Genomic DNA, 18,552 nt, shown 5'->3' on the forward strand with positions numbered 1-18,552 from the left:
GTCACCAGAATTGAGATGAGGAGAATTGCTTTTTTATTTCTCACTGAGAATTCTGAACCTTTGAAATTCAGTACCTGAGAAAGTTGTGGAATGTAGACAGAGAGGTGGAAAGTGGCCAAGATTAAATCAACCATGATCTTATAGGCTGGCTTGTGGAGCCGATTCCTGTTCCTGTTTTCAATGTTCTTATAATGAATGGAACAGAAATTCAATTGAATGTAAACATTCAATTTCTCTTCAAATCAAGGGTCATGTAGTACTAAACCTGTCCCTTTAGCCCATCCAGTCCATGCTAATAATCGTGCACCCATTTACACTAATTCTGTACTGATAATTTTACTTCTCCACATCCCCATCAGATCCTTCCCAGTTTCTACCGCCTACACCCCTGCACAATAAAGGTCACTTCACAGAGACCAGTTAATCTATCAACTTGAATACGTTTGGGATGTGAGGGAAATGTATATCACCTAGGGGGAAACTAATGCAATCACAGGTAGAGAATGCAGCTTCGAAGTTCTCTATAGCACTGTGAACCTGGATCATTGGAACTGGGAAACAGCAGCTCTTCCAGCTGTAGCGCTGTGCTGCAGTTGAAATCATGTTCTCATATTCCTGATAAGGCAGAAATAGCTTGAAACAACATGCCCTGTTTGAGGGTTTTGGGAAGGATGTAAAAGTGACTGTGAGTATTAAAGGACAATGACAGTGGAGACTGCTGGAGGAAAGAGGTTAGCACTGTCCTGGAGACAATGACCCAATGTTCAGGAGTGGAGCTGTGATCTGGAAGTAGGACGAAGAGGGTCAGGGAGCTGGAGTTTATCCCCTCAGATGGTAGGAGTCATTTTGCCATACAATAACTTCATTAACCTTGTCAACAAATTTATTGACAAAGGTGGGATTGGTTCTTAGTGCATTAAGTATTACAGGTTCAGTAGAAGGTCTTTTTGAGTAAGTTCAGTGAAAAACTGAGATAGCAGTGTCATGTCGTTAGTTAAGAATAAATGTGTCCAGAGAGGATGAGACTGGAGCAAGAAGTCCAGGCAGATCAGGAATTCTAATTCTACAATTAAGTGATGCATTCGTTTAAGAGATATTATTTGAATGTTATTAGTTCTTTGAAGTACAATTTCTTACCATTTTTAGCAACTAAACTTGGTCCTGAAGCATTTCGTTTCGATGGAGGTGCAGATGCCGTTGCTACAAGAATGAATGATAAGTATTACATCCTGCGCCCTGAAGTGATTGAAACCTACATGCATATGTGGAGATTTACCCATGACCCCAGGTATAGAGAATGGGGCTGGGAGGCAGTACAGGTATGTAAAGACTATTTAACTTTTTTATATAGCACATTCTATGTGATATTTTTGTTTTTGGTTCATTAGAAACATAATCATATTAGGAGCTTGGCTGGTTCACTCCTTAACTATCCAGTCATAACTAGTGTCTCTTAACTGGTTTCCTTTCACTCCCTTCTAATCTAGGGAATTTTCTGATAAGACATGTATGGGTTCTTTAATTTGCATACGGACCACTGACAGCTTTACCATCATCTCCTCACTCCCCGCCCACTCTGGATCACCACCACCATCTGGACCATGCCCTTTTTTTGATGTTGCCATTAGGCAGGAAGTTCAGGAGCCTGATAACCTACATCTCAACAACCGTTTCATCCCCACTGCCATCAGGTTCTTGAACCAACCTGAAAAACCTTAAAACTACCTTGGACTACGTTTTTCTCTCAATCTTGCACTGTTTACTTTGTTATTGTACATGTGTATGTTCATTATGTATAATTTGTGTTAATTTAAATTTGTTACCTTATTTTTATCCTCATCTTATGATGTATTGCACTGCTGCAGCTAAAAAACCTTTTATCATGGCATTTATATCCTTAGTATGTCTGTCCATGACAATAAACTATAACAAATGTTGCTGTGCTACAGGTACCACATATTCATTGGTGTCATTCATTTCTTTACAGATGTTAGTGTGTTATTTTCATGCAAGTTTAAAATGCAACTTGGTGACATGAACTATGTGTGATAAGACATCAAAAAATGAAAGCTATTTAATTTCACAATAAAATGAAAATTACATGATATCACAAAATTTGAAAACTGTGTATCCAATATATCACCTAGGTAGAAAGATGCCAACTAAATAATCAGCACTTTTGCCATTTTTTTGACATTTTTGTCCATTTTCTGCCAAATTCTGACAAAGAAATTCTTGCATTTATGCTGACGGAAACTCTGGTAAATCAGCATTTGCCTTCAGTATGTGGAATTTCCTCCTGTGTGTGTTGAATGATTACGCTTAAACTCTTCTAATTAATGCCTAACAGGCTAAGTTTAGCCTCTGTTTTCTGTTTTATATTTGTACAGGCTCTGGAGCAGTACTGCCGAGTAGATGCTGGATTTTCTGGAATAAGGGATGTCTATAGTACCCTGCCACACCACGATGATGTACAGCAGAGCTTTTTTCTTGCAGAGACATTGAAGTAGGCATTTAAATTATTTCTTCTGATTTATTTGGACAAGCTGCTTAGAGCAGCTTATTCAAATTGTAACAATTCCAATGGCTCAGCATTTATCCAAAGAATAGCAAAAATAAAAAAAATTGGAGCGTTGCAGGTTTTATCTAGGATTTGTGATGCCCAGAAGGTCATTATCTTGCTTGGAGTACTTAGAAGCTAACCCTTGAAGTCAAGGTTGATTTGCTTCTGTTCATTTCTCTAGGCTCTAAGATGGCTGAATTGGCCAATATAAGATGCTCAATATTTGCCACAGGAGGTGCTTGACAGGGCAGGCTTTCCTGCTACCATTTATGCTGGGTTTCTATGCATCCAACTTATTTTTTAAGTCACTCAATGCCATGAAGAATTTTAGTTAGGCAAATGAGAGAGATATCCACAGGTTAGTGTGATGTGATGTTATATGTTTGTCAACAAGGTTTTGAGAATGCCCTTTGTCCACCTGGGTATCTCTGTTGATGGATTGTTTTGGCTTTCTGGTCTGTAGCTGATTCAGTGTAATTAGGGCTTCAGTACAGGAGCTACGGTCCTGGGAGAGAACATTGACACTTATCCTGCCAGTGTACTCGTAGAAGTAAAGTTGATGCTGTTTCTCTAGTGCTTTTAAGGTACCTGCAGTGGATATACCTTGGCACAGAAGTGATGATACAATCTTGTATCACCATTTTGTAATGACTGGTTTTGTTGTGGATACATTGATTAGGGTCACAGCTTGTGTTTATCATGTAGCAGACATCAGATGGAGACAAATTTCAGATACAATTCTACACCCCTCTCAATTGCTGGAATCAAGGAGTAAGGTCAGAAAAGGACTTCTACAGTATGTTGTCAGATGCTATCATCCCATGGATTTCTGTATAGGTTTTAAGTCATGCACTCTTACGATCAAGGGTGACATAGAGCTACAAGAAAAAGTTTATGAATCTTTTGTAATTACCTAGTTTTCTGTATTACTCATAAAATGCAGTCTGATCTTCATCTAAGTCCTAATAATAGACAAACACAGTCTGCCTCGACTAATAACACATGAATGATTGTACATTTCATGTGTTTATTGAACCCATTGATTCACAGTCCAGGCTGGAAAAGGTAGGTCAACCCTTGTATTTAATAACTGGTGGAACCTCCTTTAGCAGCAATAACCTCCACCAATTGTTTCCTGTAGCTGCTGATCAGACTTGCACAGCAGCGAGGAGGAATTTTAGACCATTCCTCCGAACAGAACTATTTCAGTTCTTCAGTATTTTTCGAATACCTTGCAGGAACAACCCTCTTCTGGTTATGCCACAGCATCTCAGTTGGGTTAAGGTCTGGACTCTGGCTTAGCCATTCCAAAACATGAATTTTATTTTTAAAATGTTCTGTTCTTGATCTACTCTTGTGTTTCAGATCATTGCCTTGTTGCATCATCCAACTTCAGGTGATGGACTGCTACCCTGACATTCTCCTGTAAAATGTTTTGATACAATTTTTAATTCATTGTTCCCTCAACAATTGCATGCTGTCCAGGCCCTGAGGCAGCAAAGCAGACCGAAACTGTGATGTTCCCTCCCCAATGCTTCACTGTTGGGATGAGGTTTTGGTGTTGATGTGCAGTGCCCTTTTTCATCCAAACATAGTGGCATGCATTTCTGCCAGAAAGTTCAACTTCTGTCTCATCTGTCCACAGAACATTGTCCCAGAAGTGTTGTGGAACATCCAGTTGGTCTTTTGCAAACTTGAGATGTGCAGCAATGCTTTTTTTTTGAGAGCAGTGGTTTCCTCTTTGGTGTTCTTCCATGAACACCATTCTTGTTCACAACAGGAATTCTGCAGATGCTGGAAATTCAAGCAACACACATAAAAGTTGCTGGTGAACGCAGCAGGTCAGGCAGCATCTCTAGGAAGAGGTGCAGTTGACGTTTCAGGCCAAGACCCTTCGTCAGGACTAACTGAAGGAAGAGTGAGTAAGGGATTTGAAAGTTGGAGGGGGAGATCCATAATGATAGGAGAAGACTTGTTCAGTGTTTTTCTTATAATGGGCATGTGAACAGAGACTTTAGCAAGTTGTACATATTTCCGCAGGTATTTTGCTGTTACCTTTGGGTTCTTTTTCACCTTCTTCACCTCTTGGTGTGATCCTTGTAGGACACCCACTCCTAGGGAGAATAGTGACAGTACTCCATTTGTAGACAATTTCTCTTACTCTGAACTGATGAACACTCAGGTCTTTAGAAATTCTCTTGTAGCCTTTTCGGACTTCATGAGTCTCTACAATTCTTTTTCTAAGGTCCTCAAGTTGTTGTGATCAAGGTAAGATGCACATAAACAGATCCTTCTTGAAGAACAGGTTCTGTCAGAAACCTGACTTTGTGTGTCTTTTTTTTTATAGCTCAGGACACCTCTACAACCCACACTTCCAATCTCATCTCATTGACTGAAACACCTGACCAAATAGCTTTTGTAGAAGGCGTTACCCCAGAGATTCACATACTTTTTTGGACCTAGACTGTGATTGTTTAAATTGACGAGAAGAAGTACAATTGTTTGCGTGTTATTAGTTTAGGCAGATTGTTATTGTCTATTATTGTGACTCTGATGAAGATCAGAAGATCAGACCACATTTTATGAGTAATTACTGCAGAAAACCAGGTAATTGGAAAGGGTTCACAAACTTTTTCTTGCAATTGTATTTCCACTTCGGTTTCATGGCTGAAGGCGTTAATAAAGCCAGTGTGGGAACTGGGAATCTTTTCACAGATGGAGCAGTTAGTAGCTGACTGGACAGATGGGTGGATCATTTTGTTGGCAGTCTGCTCCTTTCACCAGTTAGGTTTGCATACTCTGATGCATGGCCTTGAGTTCTCAGTACCATTCCGAATGCTCCTGCTGCACTCTGAGCAGTCATGGGCCAAAGACTACGTTGAATCTTTTATTAAGAAAGTAGCAAAGCAAACAATCTTGAAGCAATAAAACTAATGAAACTAAAACTAACAGTATAATGAAATAAACAGTGTTAGCATGTTAAACGTACTTAAGCTTTCTTCAACGTAGTTTAGAAAACTTAAGCAATCAACAAAAAAAAAGATAGCACCCCTTATCTCACTCCCTAGCTCCAGACTGATCCAAAGACAAAGCATGATTACATAATATAACATAACCGGCAACAATGAATATTAATCGAGACGGGTTATATAAAAATAACCAAACATTTATTAAACACGTATAAACGATAAGGGAAAAAAACAAAGGAAAACTTTAACCGGAGGTTAACAGGTACGCAGCTGTTCACCAACTCGCCACTCGGCTCTGGTTCTTAAAGCGTTAAATGCGAAAACAGCCCTTAAAACGATACAGTCAGATATAGTTCTTAAAGCGATAACTTCGAAAGTCCAACAGTTTTACACATTCAATTGGGAGAGACTTCTCTGGAGAACGATTTCTTCACAGACGCACCTTTACTGCTGGTTCTGTCCACAGGATTCCCAATGCCGAAAATAAACAATTTAAATCGACTGACCTTAAATTCCTTTTAGAGAGAGCACCTTTTTGCATGAACTCATTGCGCTTTTGCAAGAGTTATCTCGATGCAGGTTTTCTCCAACGAAGACTCAATAAGGTCGATTCTTTATTAAACTGCCAAATGATGCCGACTTCTCTCGATCCTTCACTTCAATAAATTCTTCACTCTCCCTTCAAAACTGTCGGAATTGAGTAAATTGGCACTTCCAGCCACAAATTCCCAGTCCAAATACAATACCTTGTAAGAGAACACACCCTCCGTTTTAAAAATGAAATTGTGTCACAAAAACAAACACGCAACAGAAACGGAGGCACAAGACGTTCTACCTGGAAATCTACAAATTCAAAAACCTACTGCGTCACCTGAGTCGACCCTTATATAGTCACGGGGCACATGTCATCACGTGACCTCACATCAGTGGGAAAATCACATCAGGTGACCTCCAAAAGACCATTACATCATTCTCACAAAAAAAAAACAGATCTCCTTGAGCATTTAACAATAACTAAACTCCTTACTTCTACCACACCCAACCAACGTGACTGGCTACCGTAATAAACATGCAACTCAAAATACAATGCAGATAAAAAATAGATACATGGCTCCTACAAGGACGTTGATGTTGATTGGTTATCCTTCAAGTGAGTTGAGAAGGTTTGCAAAGACAAAATTAATTATCCTTTGCTTTGAACTGCTAGGTGAAGGTTGACAGACCCTTTCATTTAGCATCATGCATTGCACTATTTAAAAGGATCTTGGGATTCTCAAATTATTGTGGGTTTGTTTGTAGTTTTTTGGTAGGAATAGGTGGTTGTACAGATTTTCTAAAAATTTGATGATTGGATGAAGCTGGAACCTGCTGCTTTGATAAGATCCTCTGGTTAATGATACAATTTAATCTGAGCCTAGGTCATTTTCAGTGAAATATGGGTGCATTAGTTGCCTTTAGCTGCAGAGGGGAAAAAAAGAGGAGATGCTGAATTTCTGCCCTCTGATTCTTTGCCAGCTGTCTGTTTGGATTGTTGGTAAAGAATCAGTGATAGACAGTATGAATGTAGGTAGTCCCATTTATTTTTTTTTAAAAGTGGGCTTCTTAACATTCCATGGAGCCACCAGCTGCAGCCAAGTAATTTTGAGTACCACAAAAATTGAGCTATTATAGTCTTTCAAGACTATAATGCCCTCTATGGTAGCTGATTGGCAACCTTGCCCAAAACTAACAATAGTTATAGGTGGGGAAAAGCTATAAAATCTGGATAGGCCAGTTAAAAGGGTTAGATAGACCAGAGTATCACACTGGTAACTGGTAATTGTTGTTGCTCAGTTTACTAAGATTTCTGAGGCCCAACAGAATGGCAGTGGCTCCATCTGAATGGTACAATTTGGCATTTTGAGACAAATCTTGAGACCAACAGAGGTTCTTAAGTGTAAGCTAGACATCACAATTATTGCTTTGGTATGTTGGTGGTATGCGCTGAAATTTATTGTGGGGTTTGGCTGTTGTATATCTACTCTGCTCATGTGAAAAGTTGCACAGTCCATTTTTAGACCCTTGGTCACAGAATGAATTCATTATGATTAATTGAGCTATGAGATGTTCCATCTATGATAATACACCATTTATCTATTGTATGAATGAAATGCTTTTTGATCAATGTGCAAGGAAGTGTTCTTGAAATTAGTGGCACCATGCATTTTGGAAAAGCCTGCTAATCTTTACAAACTCTCACTTGTCCTTTTTTGTCTAGAAAGAAGGTGCTGTCTCTCTTCTCATGGACCACCTTACTAACTCCTTTAATGCATTTCCAATTGTGAGATGCTCTTTAAATCCTGTGCTGTCTAATACACTTTGGATCAGAAGTACATGTGTAGATGCCATCTTACAAATTTAATGGAGTTCATAGCATCCAAGAGATTGGCATGGGCTTGCCTATTTTTACCCAGCACTTCCAGGAGAGGATTTTTTCAGAGAAAATTGAAGCATAAAAAATGCAGAAACTAATGCCATATAAAATGTGAATTGAATATTTTTAATAGCCATCCAGAATAATGATAATGGGTTATCTCTGTTACTGGGCTAAACCATAGCCATTGTAGGAATAAGAACCATTAACTAAGTACTGATACAGGTGTGCTGTTTCTATGGGAAAATTAGAAATAGATTTATAAATACTCTGTGGATATACAAACGTTTGTAATAATGGAATAATAATAACCAGAGGAATAATAACGGGGGACAAGGAGATGGCTGAGTTACATGAGTATTTTGCATCAGGCTTCACTGTGGAAGACACAAGCAGTGTGCCAGATGTTGAAGGGTACGAGGGAAGAAAAGTGAGTACAGTTACTATTACAAGGGAGAGAGTGCTCAAAAAGCTGAAAGACCTAAAGGTACACAAGTCACCTGGACCAGATGAACTACCCCTAGGGTTCTGAAAGAAGTAGCGATAAGAGATTGTGGAGGCATTATTAATGATCTTTCAAAAATCATTGGGCTCTGGGCATGCTGCCAGAGGACTGGAAAATTGCAAATGTCACTCCACTCTTTAAGAAAGGAGGAAGGGAGCAGAAAGGAAATTATAGACCAGTTAACCTGACCTCAGTGGTTGGGAAGATGTTGGAGTCAATTGTTAAGGATGACATTATGGAGTACTTGGTGACACATGGCAAGGCAAGATAAAGTCAGCATGGTTTCCTAGAGGAAAAATCTAGCCTGATGAGCCAGTTAGTATTTTTTGAGGAGATTACAAATACGATAGATAAAGGGGATGCAGTGGATGTTGTATATTTGGACTTTCAGAAGCTGTTTGACAACGTTCCATACATGAGGCAGCTTACCAAGTTAAAAGACTTTAGTATTACAGGAAAGTTACTGGCATAGTTAGAGCGTTAGCTGATGGGTAGGAGGCAGCAGGTGGTAATAAAAGGATCTTTTTCTGGTTGCTTGTCAGTGACTAGTAGTGTTCTGCAGGGGTTGGTGTTGGGATCACTTCTTTTTATGCTACATATAAATGATTTAGATGATGGAATAGATGGCTTTATTGCCAAGTTTGCAGATGATATGAAGATTGGTGGAGGGGCAGGTAGTGTTGAGGAAACGGGTAGGCTGCAGAAGGATTTGGACGGATTAGAAGAATGGGCAGGAAAGTGGCAAATTGAAAGTGCATGCTCATGAACTTGGGTAATAGAATAACTGTACAGACTATTTTCTAAATGGGGAGAAAATCCAAAAATCTGAGCTGCAAAGGGACTTGGGTGTCCTTGTACAGAACACCCTAAAGGTTAACTTGCTGATAGAGTCGGTGGTGAGGAAGGCAAATACAATATTGGCATTCATTTTAAGAGATCTAGAATACAAGAGCAGGGATGCAATGCTAAGGCTTAACAAGACACTGGTGTGGCGTCTTGTTGAGTGTTGTGAACAGTTTTGGGCTCCTCATCTAAGAAAAGATGTGCTGGCATCGGAGAGGGTTCACGGGAGGTTCTGGGAATGAAAGGATTATTTTATGAGGAACGCTTGTTAGCTCTGTGCCTGTACTCACTGGAATTTAGAAGGATGAGAGGGGATCCCATTGAAACCGTCCGAATGTTGAAAGGCCCAGACAGAGTAGATGTGGAAAGGATGTTTCCCATGTTGGGGAGTCTAGAACAAGAGGGTACAGCCTCAGGATAGGGGGCGTCTTTTTAAAACAGATGCGGAGAAATTTCTTTAGCCAAAGGGTGGTGAATTTATGGAATTTATTACCACAGGCAGCTATAGAGGCCAAGTCATTGGGTGTATTTAAGGCAGAGCTTAATAGGTTCTTGATTGGACATAGTATCAAAGGTTACTGGGAGAAAGCCGGTGAATGGGGCACGGGATGGAGGATCACCATGATTGAATGGTGGAGCAGACTCAATGGGCCAAATTCTGCTCCTATGTCTTATAGTCTTATTCTAAAAGTGTATGTCCAAAATGAATATAAAACAAGTTTCAAGTACTTATAACCATACTGTTTCCCATAATGCATATGTTTTAGGCTATGAGAATTTTTCAGCAATATGATAAAGAATCTGTGTTTTTAAATACTGAGAAATTGCACAGTAGTGTAGCAGTTAGCACGATGCTATTACAACTTGAGGCATTCCCTAGTTTGGAGTTCAATTCCAGCACCATCTGTAAAGCTTGTATGTTCTCCCTATAAGTGTATGGGATTCCTCCCACAGTCCAAAGATGTAATGGTTAGTAGGTTAATTGGTCATTGTAAATTTTCCTGTGTTGAAGCTAGTGTTAAATAGGTGGGTTGGTGGGCAGTATGGTTTGTTGGGCCGGAAGGTCCTTCTGTATCTCTAAATAAATGAACAAACAAATAAATAGGCAACTAGATAATAAATAAATAAATTCCTCTCATATTCTAGTTATTGAAAGGCACTTGTACTTAAAGTCAAATATTGCCACAGAGATATTATAAAATTCAAACAATTGAAATCTGATTTTTAGAAACTCTCTCAATATACTCTATCTCCTTTACCATAGCATTGGAGAAGGATAGGAACAGGCAAGTTAGGAAAGCATTTAATTGGAGTAAGGGGAAATATCAGGCAGGAATTTGGAAGCATAAATTGGAAACTGATGTTCTCATGGAAACGTACGGAAGAAATGTGGCAAATGTTTAGGGGATATTTGTGTGGGGTTCTGCATGGGTACGTTCCAATGAGACAGGGAAAGGATGGTAGGGACAGGAACCGTGGTGTACAAAGGTTATAGTAAATCTAGTCAGGAAGAAAAGAAGAGCTTACGAAAGGTTAAAAAAACTAGAAGATTATAAGGCTAGCAGGAAGGAGCTTAAGAATGAAATTAGGAGAGCCAGAAGGGGCCATGAGAAGGCCTTGGCGGACAGGATTAAGGAAAACCCCAAGGCATTCTACAAGTATGTGAAGAGCAAGAGGATAAGGCGTGCGAGAATAGGACCAATCAAGTCTGACAGTGTAAAAGTGTGTATGGAACCAGAGGAGATAGCAGAGGTACTTAATGAATACTTTGCTTCAGTATTCACTACGGAAGAGGATCTTGGTGATTGTATGGATGACGCAGCGGACTGAAAAACTTGAGTATGTAGATATTAAGGAAGAGGGTGCTGGAGCTTTTGGAAAGCATCAAGTTGGATAAGTCACCGGGACCGGACGAGATATACCCCAGGCTACTGTGAGAGGCGAGGGAGGAGATTGTTGAGCTTCTGGCAATGATCTTTGCATCATCAATGAGGACAGGAGAGGTTCCGGAGGACTGGAGGGTTGCGGATGTTGTTCCCTTATTCAGGAAAGGAGGTAGGGATAGCCCAGGATATTATAGACCAGTGAGTCTCACTTCAGTGGTTGGTAAGTTGATGGAGAAGATCCTGAGAGGCAAAATTTATGAACATTTGGAGAGGCATAATATGATTAAGAATAGTCAGCATGGCTTTGTCAAAGGTAGGCCATGCCTTATGAGACTGCTTGAATTTTTTGAAGATGTGACTAAACACATTGATGAAGGTGGAGCAGTAGATAGAGTGTATATGGACTTCAGCAAGGCATTTGATAAGGTACCCATGCAAGGCTTTTGAGAAGGTAAGGAGGCATAGGATCCAAGGGGACATTGCTTTGTGGATCCAGAACTGGCTTGCCCACAGAAGGCAAAGAGTGGTTGTAGACGGATCATATTCTGCATGGAGGTCGGTCACCAGTGGTGTGCCTCAGGGATCTGTTCTGCGACTCCTACTCTTCGTGATTTTTATAAATGACCTGGATGAGGAAGTGGAGGGATGGGTTAGTAAATTTGCTGATGATACAAAGGTTGGAGGTGTTGTGGATAGTGTGGAGGGCTGTCAGAGGTTACAGCAGGACATTGATAGGATGCAAAACTGGTCTGAGAAGTGGCAGATGGAGTTCAACCCAGATAAGTGTGAGGTGGTTCGCTTTGGTAGGTTAAGTATGATGGCAGAATATAGTATTAATGATAAGACTCTTGGCAGTGTGGATGATCAGAGGGATCTTGGGGTCCGAGTCCATAGGGCACTCAAAGCTGCTGCGCAGGTTGAGTCTGTGGTTAAGAAAGCATATGGTGCATTGACCTTCATCAATCGTGGAATTGAGTTTAAGAGCCGAGAGGTAATGTTGCAGCTCTATGGAACCCTGGTCAGACCCCACTTGGAGTACTGTGCTCAGTTCTGGTCGCCTCATTACAAGAAGGTTGTGGAAACCATAGAAAGAGTGTAAAGGAAACTTACAAGGATGTTGCCTGGATTGGGGAGCATGCCTTATGAGAATAGTTTGAGTGAACTTGGCCTTTTCTCCTTGGAGCGACAGAGGATGAGAGGTGACCTGATAGAGGTATACAAGATGATGAGAGGCATTGATCATGTGGATAGTCAGAGGCTTTTTCCCAGGGCTGAAATGGCTAACACGAGAGGGCACAGTTTTAAGGGTCTTGGAAGTAGGTACAGAGGAGATGTCATGGGTAAGTTGTTTTTTTTTATGCAGAGAGTGGTGAGTGTGTGGAATGGGCTGCCGGCGATGGTGGTGGAGGCGGATACAATAGGGTCTTTTAAGAGACTCCTGGACAGGTACATGGAGCTTAGAAAAATAGAGGGCTATGGGTAACCCTAGGTAATTTCTAAGGTAAGGAGATGTTCAGCACAGCTTTGTGGACTGAAGGGCCTGTATTGTGCTGTAGGTTTTTCTATATTTCTGTGCTTCTATTTAGATTACATTTCCACTCAGGTAATAGGTACATATATCTAAATCTTCTCTGGAAAGTAGAAATAATAGAATTATGTTTAAAAAGTAAAATATTCTGCTTTATCAATATTGCTGTTTATATATTAACCCTTCTCTTCATTTCTCCCCTTCCACCCCCCCAAAAAAAGGTATCTGTACGTTTTATTCTCTGAAGATGAATTGCTGTCTCCAGAACATTGGGTGTTTAATACAGAAGCCCATCCACTACCTGTAATACGCAGGAATACACAGGAACAAGTGATCACAAATGATCAGTAACAAAATCTATCCTGAAGAAAGGATATTCTTTATCAGTCTTTGGGGTTGAAATAAATTTCCTTTCCAGTAAAGGACCTTTATTGATATAATTAGAAACAAGTTGACAGCAGTTTAATTGATGTGTTGTGGTATTTGATCTATTCAGGACACATTGATTTCCTCTATGAGGAGTTGCATGGCCTGTTGTCTGCTTGTGGTGGGCCACACTTTAAGCTAAGTCTCAGAAAGACACCATTTATACCTAAGGTTCCAACAGAGGGAGAATGCAAATTGACTGTTCTTTTTAACCAAAGGATTAAAATGTCACACATAGTATTACTGTAGTATACTCCCTTTCTCATTTTATATAAAAAAACATGTATTTGTGTAAAGCAAAGTAAATGCACATTAAGTCATTTATGTTTATTATTAAATTAACATTACCAACTGGGTTCTGAGGTTCCATTATTCAATAACAAGTCCTTTCATTTTCTCTGCAAAAAAAAACTGATTTGTATATTTGTATAAAATGTCTTTGGGTGCTGCCTTTACATGTTGTTAATTATTTATTTGAAACATCTAGCAAGTCTGTTCAACCATGCAGGTAAGAATATGATGTAAATTAGTCACAGTGCACTGAGAAGGCGGAAATTAAATATTAAAGGAGTGAACCTCCTCCTTAATGGGAGCAGATTGTCCATTTTACATTTTAGCAGTTCTGCACTATCAAAAGTAAATTTCATAGTTTAATGCTTATTTTTATATTCAAATATTCCATTGTTTTCCAATCTAAACAAAGTAAAACCGAATTTTCTGCGATATTTTTATTCCACCTCTTTTATAACTACATTGGGCAGAAATAGTAATTTATGCAGTGTAATGCAATCCAAGTATATCATTTAAATAATTGTATAACTTATAATGGCAGTCATGACGTGCATTGCTCCAAAATCAGTGTACATATACATCTGACATTTCTGACTCTTTTAACATGGACATTTTTTTTTGTAATATAGCATTTACTTTGCTTTTGATTACATTACATGGTCTAATCTGATCCCAGATGTATCTGCTATTTCAATGTATCTCATATATGCATTAAATTTGTTTTTCTGATATTATTCATATATTCATAGTTTGGTCACATTTGGTTAATTAAAACACATGAAAATGACAAATAAGAAGGTTTAACTAGCTTATCAGTCAAGAGCCATTTTATTTCCTGGATGAGATGAAACCAGGTAAAAATAAAAATTCAGTTATGTTGGAGCAAAATCATTCTTTTTCAGCCCCCTTAGGCAACTAAGTCATTTCCTAGTCCATGAGATCGCCCTTGCCCTGATTTACTTTGCAATTTCCTAACTACTATCTGTTCTGTTGTAGAATCATTTGCATTGGGAAAAAATACCCAGCCCCTTGGTTCAGTATCAGTGCTCATTCTCTACTATAATTTTGATTAATACCTTTATCAATACTGAAAAATTCCATGGGTGTTGGTTTTCTAGGATATTTTTAAAGGGCCTAAACATGGGGGATGAATTGTGTATGATTCAGGCTATGGTCTATGCGCTAGTAAGTCTTTCCAGACTGAGGATTCCAAAATGAACTGTCCACATTTGGCCCACTAAATTGTCTTGAACACCAAACCCATCACCCAGTTGGCCAGTGTTAGGGGATGTGCTTTGAAACCCAGCTGATATCAAGCCCAGTCCTCAATCTGCCACTGTTTTCTGACAACTCAATAAACATTTACCTTGACTGCCAAAGTCTAGGACTGCAAATAACAAGTTTGCTACCCCTTTATTTGAGAGGGAGTATAAAATAGTTGGCAGAGAATGGGGCAAAGGAGAGAGAGCTACAAATTTGAGGAGAGTAATGATGGAAAGCTGAGAGGTAGGAAAGTGGGGTCTAAGAGAAGAGTGGGGGGAGGGTGTATTGGGGGAAGAAGAAGAATAGAGATGACGATATACTTTTCATGTTTTGTAACTAAGCTGTAAATTTTCATATACTCTGTACTGTCTGCTAATTGAGCAGCTCCCAATCACTTGGACAGGAAACTGTGGAAAAATTGGTCGCGGTTTTCTCAAGAAGTACTTTTGGTCTAATATTTAATCCCTCAATTTATGTCCGTGCAACTTGTATTCTGTTTTCTATGATAATTAAATTTCTTTTGAAATGATACTTCAGTCACCCTAAGGGTAAGGCTTCTAGTAACTAAGTTATTTAACTTTGCCCTGAAACCTCTTCAAGAACTTGCTTTGCTTATCCTCTTCCCTTCCACAATAAGTAAGGATAATTAGATCTTTCTTAACCTTTTATGTTCCAGTGGAAAATTCTCTACTTTTTCATGCTTTTTTTTTAAATTACCATTACCATTGAGGTAAAATTCAGGATTCTTTCAAACTTTCAAAAAAACTTTATTGTCATTCTAACCGTACATCAGCTCTGCAGGGCAGAATGAGACAGCGTTTCCCAGGAGCAGTGCAATCATAACATAACAAATGCAGCACTAAATAATAAACATAACAATAAATAGTAAAACATAACAGCCACATGTCAGTTAAAATCAAGTTATAATTGTCCAGTGCAAGTTAAAAGTGTCCAAAGCAGAGTCAGGTGGAGCAGCTATTTAGTAGTCTGACTGTCTGTGGGAGGAAGCTGTTTAGTAGCCTTGTGCTTTTAGTTTTGATGCTCCTGTAATGTTTGCCGGATGGTAGAAGAACAAACAGTTCATGAAGAGGGTGTGAGGGGTCTTTAATGATGTACCGTGTCTTCTGGAGGCATCGACTCTGAAAGAGGTCTTGGACAGAAGGTAGGGAGACCCCAATGACCTTCTCTGCTCCCCTAACCACCCTCTGCAAGGCTTTTTTGTGGACAGCACTGCAGCTGGAGTACCAGGTTGTGATGCTAAAGGTCAGCACACTCTCAACCACGCCTCTGTAGAATGTAGTTAAGATGTTAGTGGGGAGTGATGCTTGTTTAAGCTTCCTTAGAAAGTGCAATCTCTGCTGGGCCTGTTTCACAATCCCAATGGTCTTCCTGGACCAGGTGAGATTGTCCGAGATCTGCACCCCAAGGAACTTGATGTTTTCCACTCTCTCCACTGTGGAGCCGCTGATGCTGAGGGGTGTGTGCTCAGGCTGAGACCGTCTGAAATCTTTTTCCAGACTGTCATTCCTTTCCCGTGATGTGCCCTAAACCTCACCACAATTGTAACCCTACCAATGATTCGAACTGTTTCAGTATCTGCTCCTGGTTCCTAAATTTAGATACAAACCCAAAATGTCAGATCACTTTATATGATCTTTTATAGGATGTGGTAGGTAAAGCCAGTTTATAATTTGACTTCTTTTAGCAGCATGTGGAAATAGGGGGAGGAGGGAGGTGCTTGCTTTTTGGAAGGTGAATTCTGATTTTTTTTTAATGGTTCCAGTTCAGTGTCCTGTATCTAAAAGCACAAGGCATTAAATCTCAGAGTAGAGATAATAGATAATGTGTATTCAAAGGACTGCCATAATAATAGCATCAATAATAGCTTCTATATCCTAGTAGGGTAAGAAATAAAATAATTATGCAGGCTCCAGGTAACCTGACTATGCATAATTGTATTTTGCTCCAGCTTTGTGGGTACACTTTCATATAAAGAGGTATTCAAAAATTCATATCTATAATATAAATCTTCTGTGTGGTGTTCACTTCCAGCAACATAACATGCCCTGCCTCTATCAGTACCGTAATACTAATTGTGTATAAAAAGTTTACACTAAATAATGGAAAATGTCCCCGATAAATTGTCAAAAATCTCTATTTCTCTAAGTGGGCATCCTCTGAATGTACTGTGAAAGATTCTCTGACATCCTGTACTCACTTTTAAAATTGCCTGTATGCCTGTTTGTTTTTTTTTAACACTCACAGCTCTTTATTCTACTGTTTAAAAATCTCAGTATGGCACAAACTATTTAATCTAAGAGCACTGTCATATTTTTTGCATTAAATTACAGATGCCAGATACCTGCCCATTCCATCAAAGTCCACTAACTTCACAATGTCTGCTTTAGGGTGTTATCAGTAAGTTTCAATATACACTAATACTATATGCTAGCCCAAACCTATAATTCATTTTAAAACAAAGGTAACAGCAAAAATCTGAAGTGTATATTATTTTTTGCAAGCCAGAAATCTCTGTATTCTGTGCCCAGCAAGCGCTCAGTCTGTATTTACTCTTCTTCTTTGGAGTCCCTTGGAATCAAGGATGACTTGCTTTCATTCTTTTATAGGTTGATATTCTTCCACATATGGGGCTTGATGTCTCTGACAGGGTAGCAGGAGGTGGTTTGTGATGATGCTGCTGATGTTCCCATGAGCTGTGGTATACTCCCAATGCACAGAATTAGTGTTCTCAAAACAATTTCAAATGTCCTTTCTCCACTTTAAGCAGTCATGGGCAAAAAATTTCTAAGAGTCAATGTAATTACATTCCTTTTAATACCATATGCCTTGATGCTTGTAAGAAGTCTTTTTATGACATTTTCTCAAACACCATTTAAATTTCTAATGTACATCATTCTGTATTTCTATTTGAGTTCTGTAAATTCTTCATATAGATTCAATTAAATTTGTTGAGCATGATCTGGCTGACTGTGGCTGCTTCATGACATTAATTCTTCGCTAACTTGCTGCACATTAAATACATAAATAATTCATTAATTACTGAAAGAAGACTAATTCTGTTTTATCCCATTCCCAGTTTATTTCTTTGTGACTACAGTGCATCATAGATATGGTCAGTATAAGATCATTTGACACTTAGAAAATGAATGAAATTACTATAGAACATTTTTTCAATTTTCTGTTTTACCATGATAGAGAATGGAAGATTTATTCAAACATATTTGATGCTTAAGTGCATGAATAGTGCATGGAGTTGATTTTAAAGCTAGATTAATGCAGAGATAAGGGGTCAGTATTTTAACAGATTTTCTGTAAGATTAGTGACATCCTAAAATCTTAATGCAGAATTTATAATTTTAATAATGTGGTATTGTTGAAAATACTTGAGCCCTGACTTGATTTCTGCATCAGGAATGTACCTTGCAAATTGTGTTTTCAAAATTCCCTTGTCCTTCAATTTAAGAGATGCAGAGCCATGATTTCACACCTCTTGCCTCCCCCACTCCAAGTTCACAGCACAAACTCGTCTGGGCCTGTCAACACCACCACTTGAACCTAGCCCTACAAAAGAAGCCTTGACTAGCACATTTTTTAATGTTGGAATCTTGCTGCTGAGTCAGTGTACAGTATAATATTTGTTTTTGGTGTATTAGCATTTAGTGCTTTCTCTCAACTCTAATACTCATCTACACCTAAATATTCCATTTATCTCTTGCACTTTAATACTTCTTTCACATTCCTTTCAAGTGCACTTTAATGTTCCAGCCTGCTTGCCTCTACATTTGAATGCCCACTCATCTTGATTCTGCACTTTAATACTTCCCTCATCTAGTCATGATGCACT

The 18,552-nt window shown here is 39.0% G+C and overlaps 1 protein-coding gene across 3 annotated transcripts in view; it reads left to right on the forward strand.

Moving 5' to 3' along the window:
- Nucleotides 1–14,158, forward strand: part of LOC140190636 (mannosyl-oligosaccharide 1,2-alpha-mannosidase IA-like) — a 108,544-nt gene extending 94,386 nt beyond the window's left edge. For 2 of the 3 annotated variants that reach the window (XM_072247381.1, XM_072247383.1), the window contains 3 exons: nt 1,147–1,319; nt 2,391–2,506; nt 12,929–14,158. In XM_072247381.1, coding sequence (XP_072103482.1) covers nt 1,147–1,319; nt 2,391–2,506; nt 12,929–13,058 — 419 coding nt within the window. In that variant the 3' untranslated portion in view covers nt 13,059–14,158. Of the gene's footprint in view, nt 1–1,146; nt 1,320–1,487; nt 1,877–2,390; nt 2,507–12,928 lie in introns of those variants that run through there. The other variant, XM_072247382.1, reaches the window with a different exon arrangement.
- Nucleotides 14,159–18,552: the final 4,394 nt, after the last annotated feature.

Source organism: Mobula birostris, chromosome 30 (genome assembly GCF_030028105.1).
Source record: "Mobula birostris isolate sMobBir1 chromosome 30, sMobBir1.hap1, whole genome shotgun sequence".
Lineage (NCBI taxonomy): Eukaryota > Metazoa > Chordata > Chondrichthyes > Myliobatiformes > Myliobatidae > Mobula > Mobula birostris.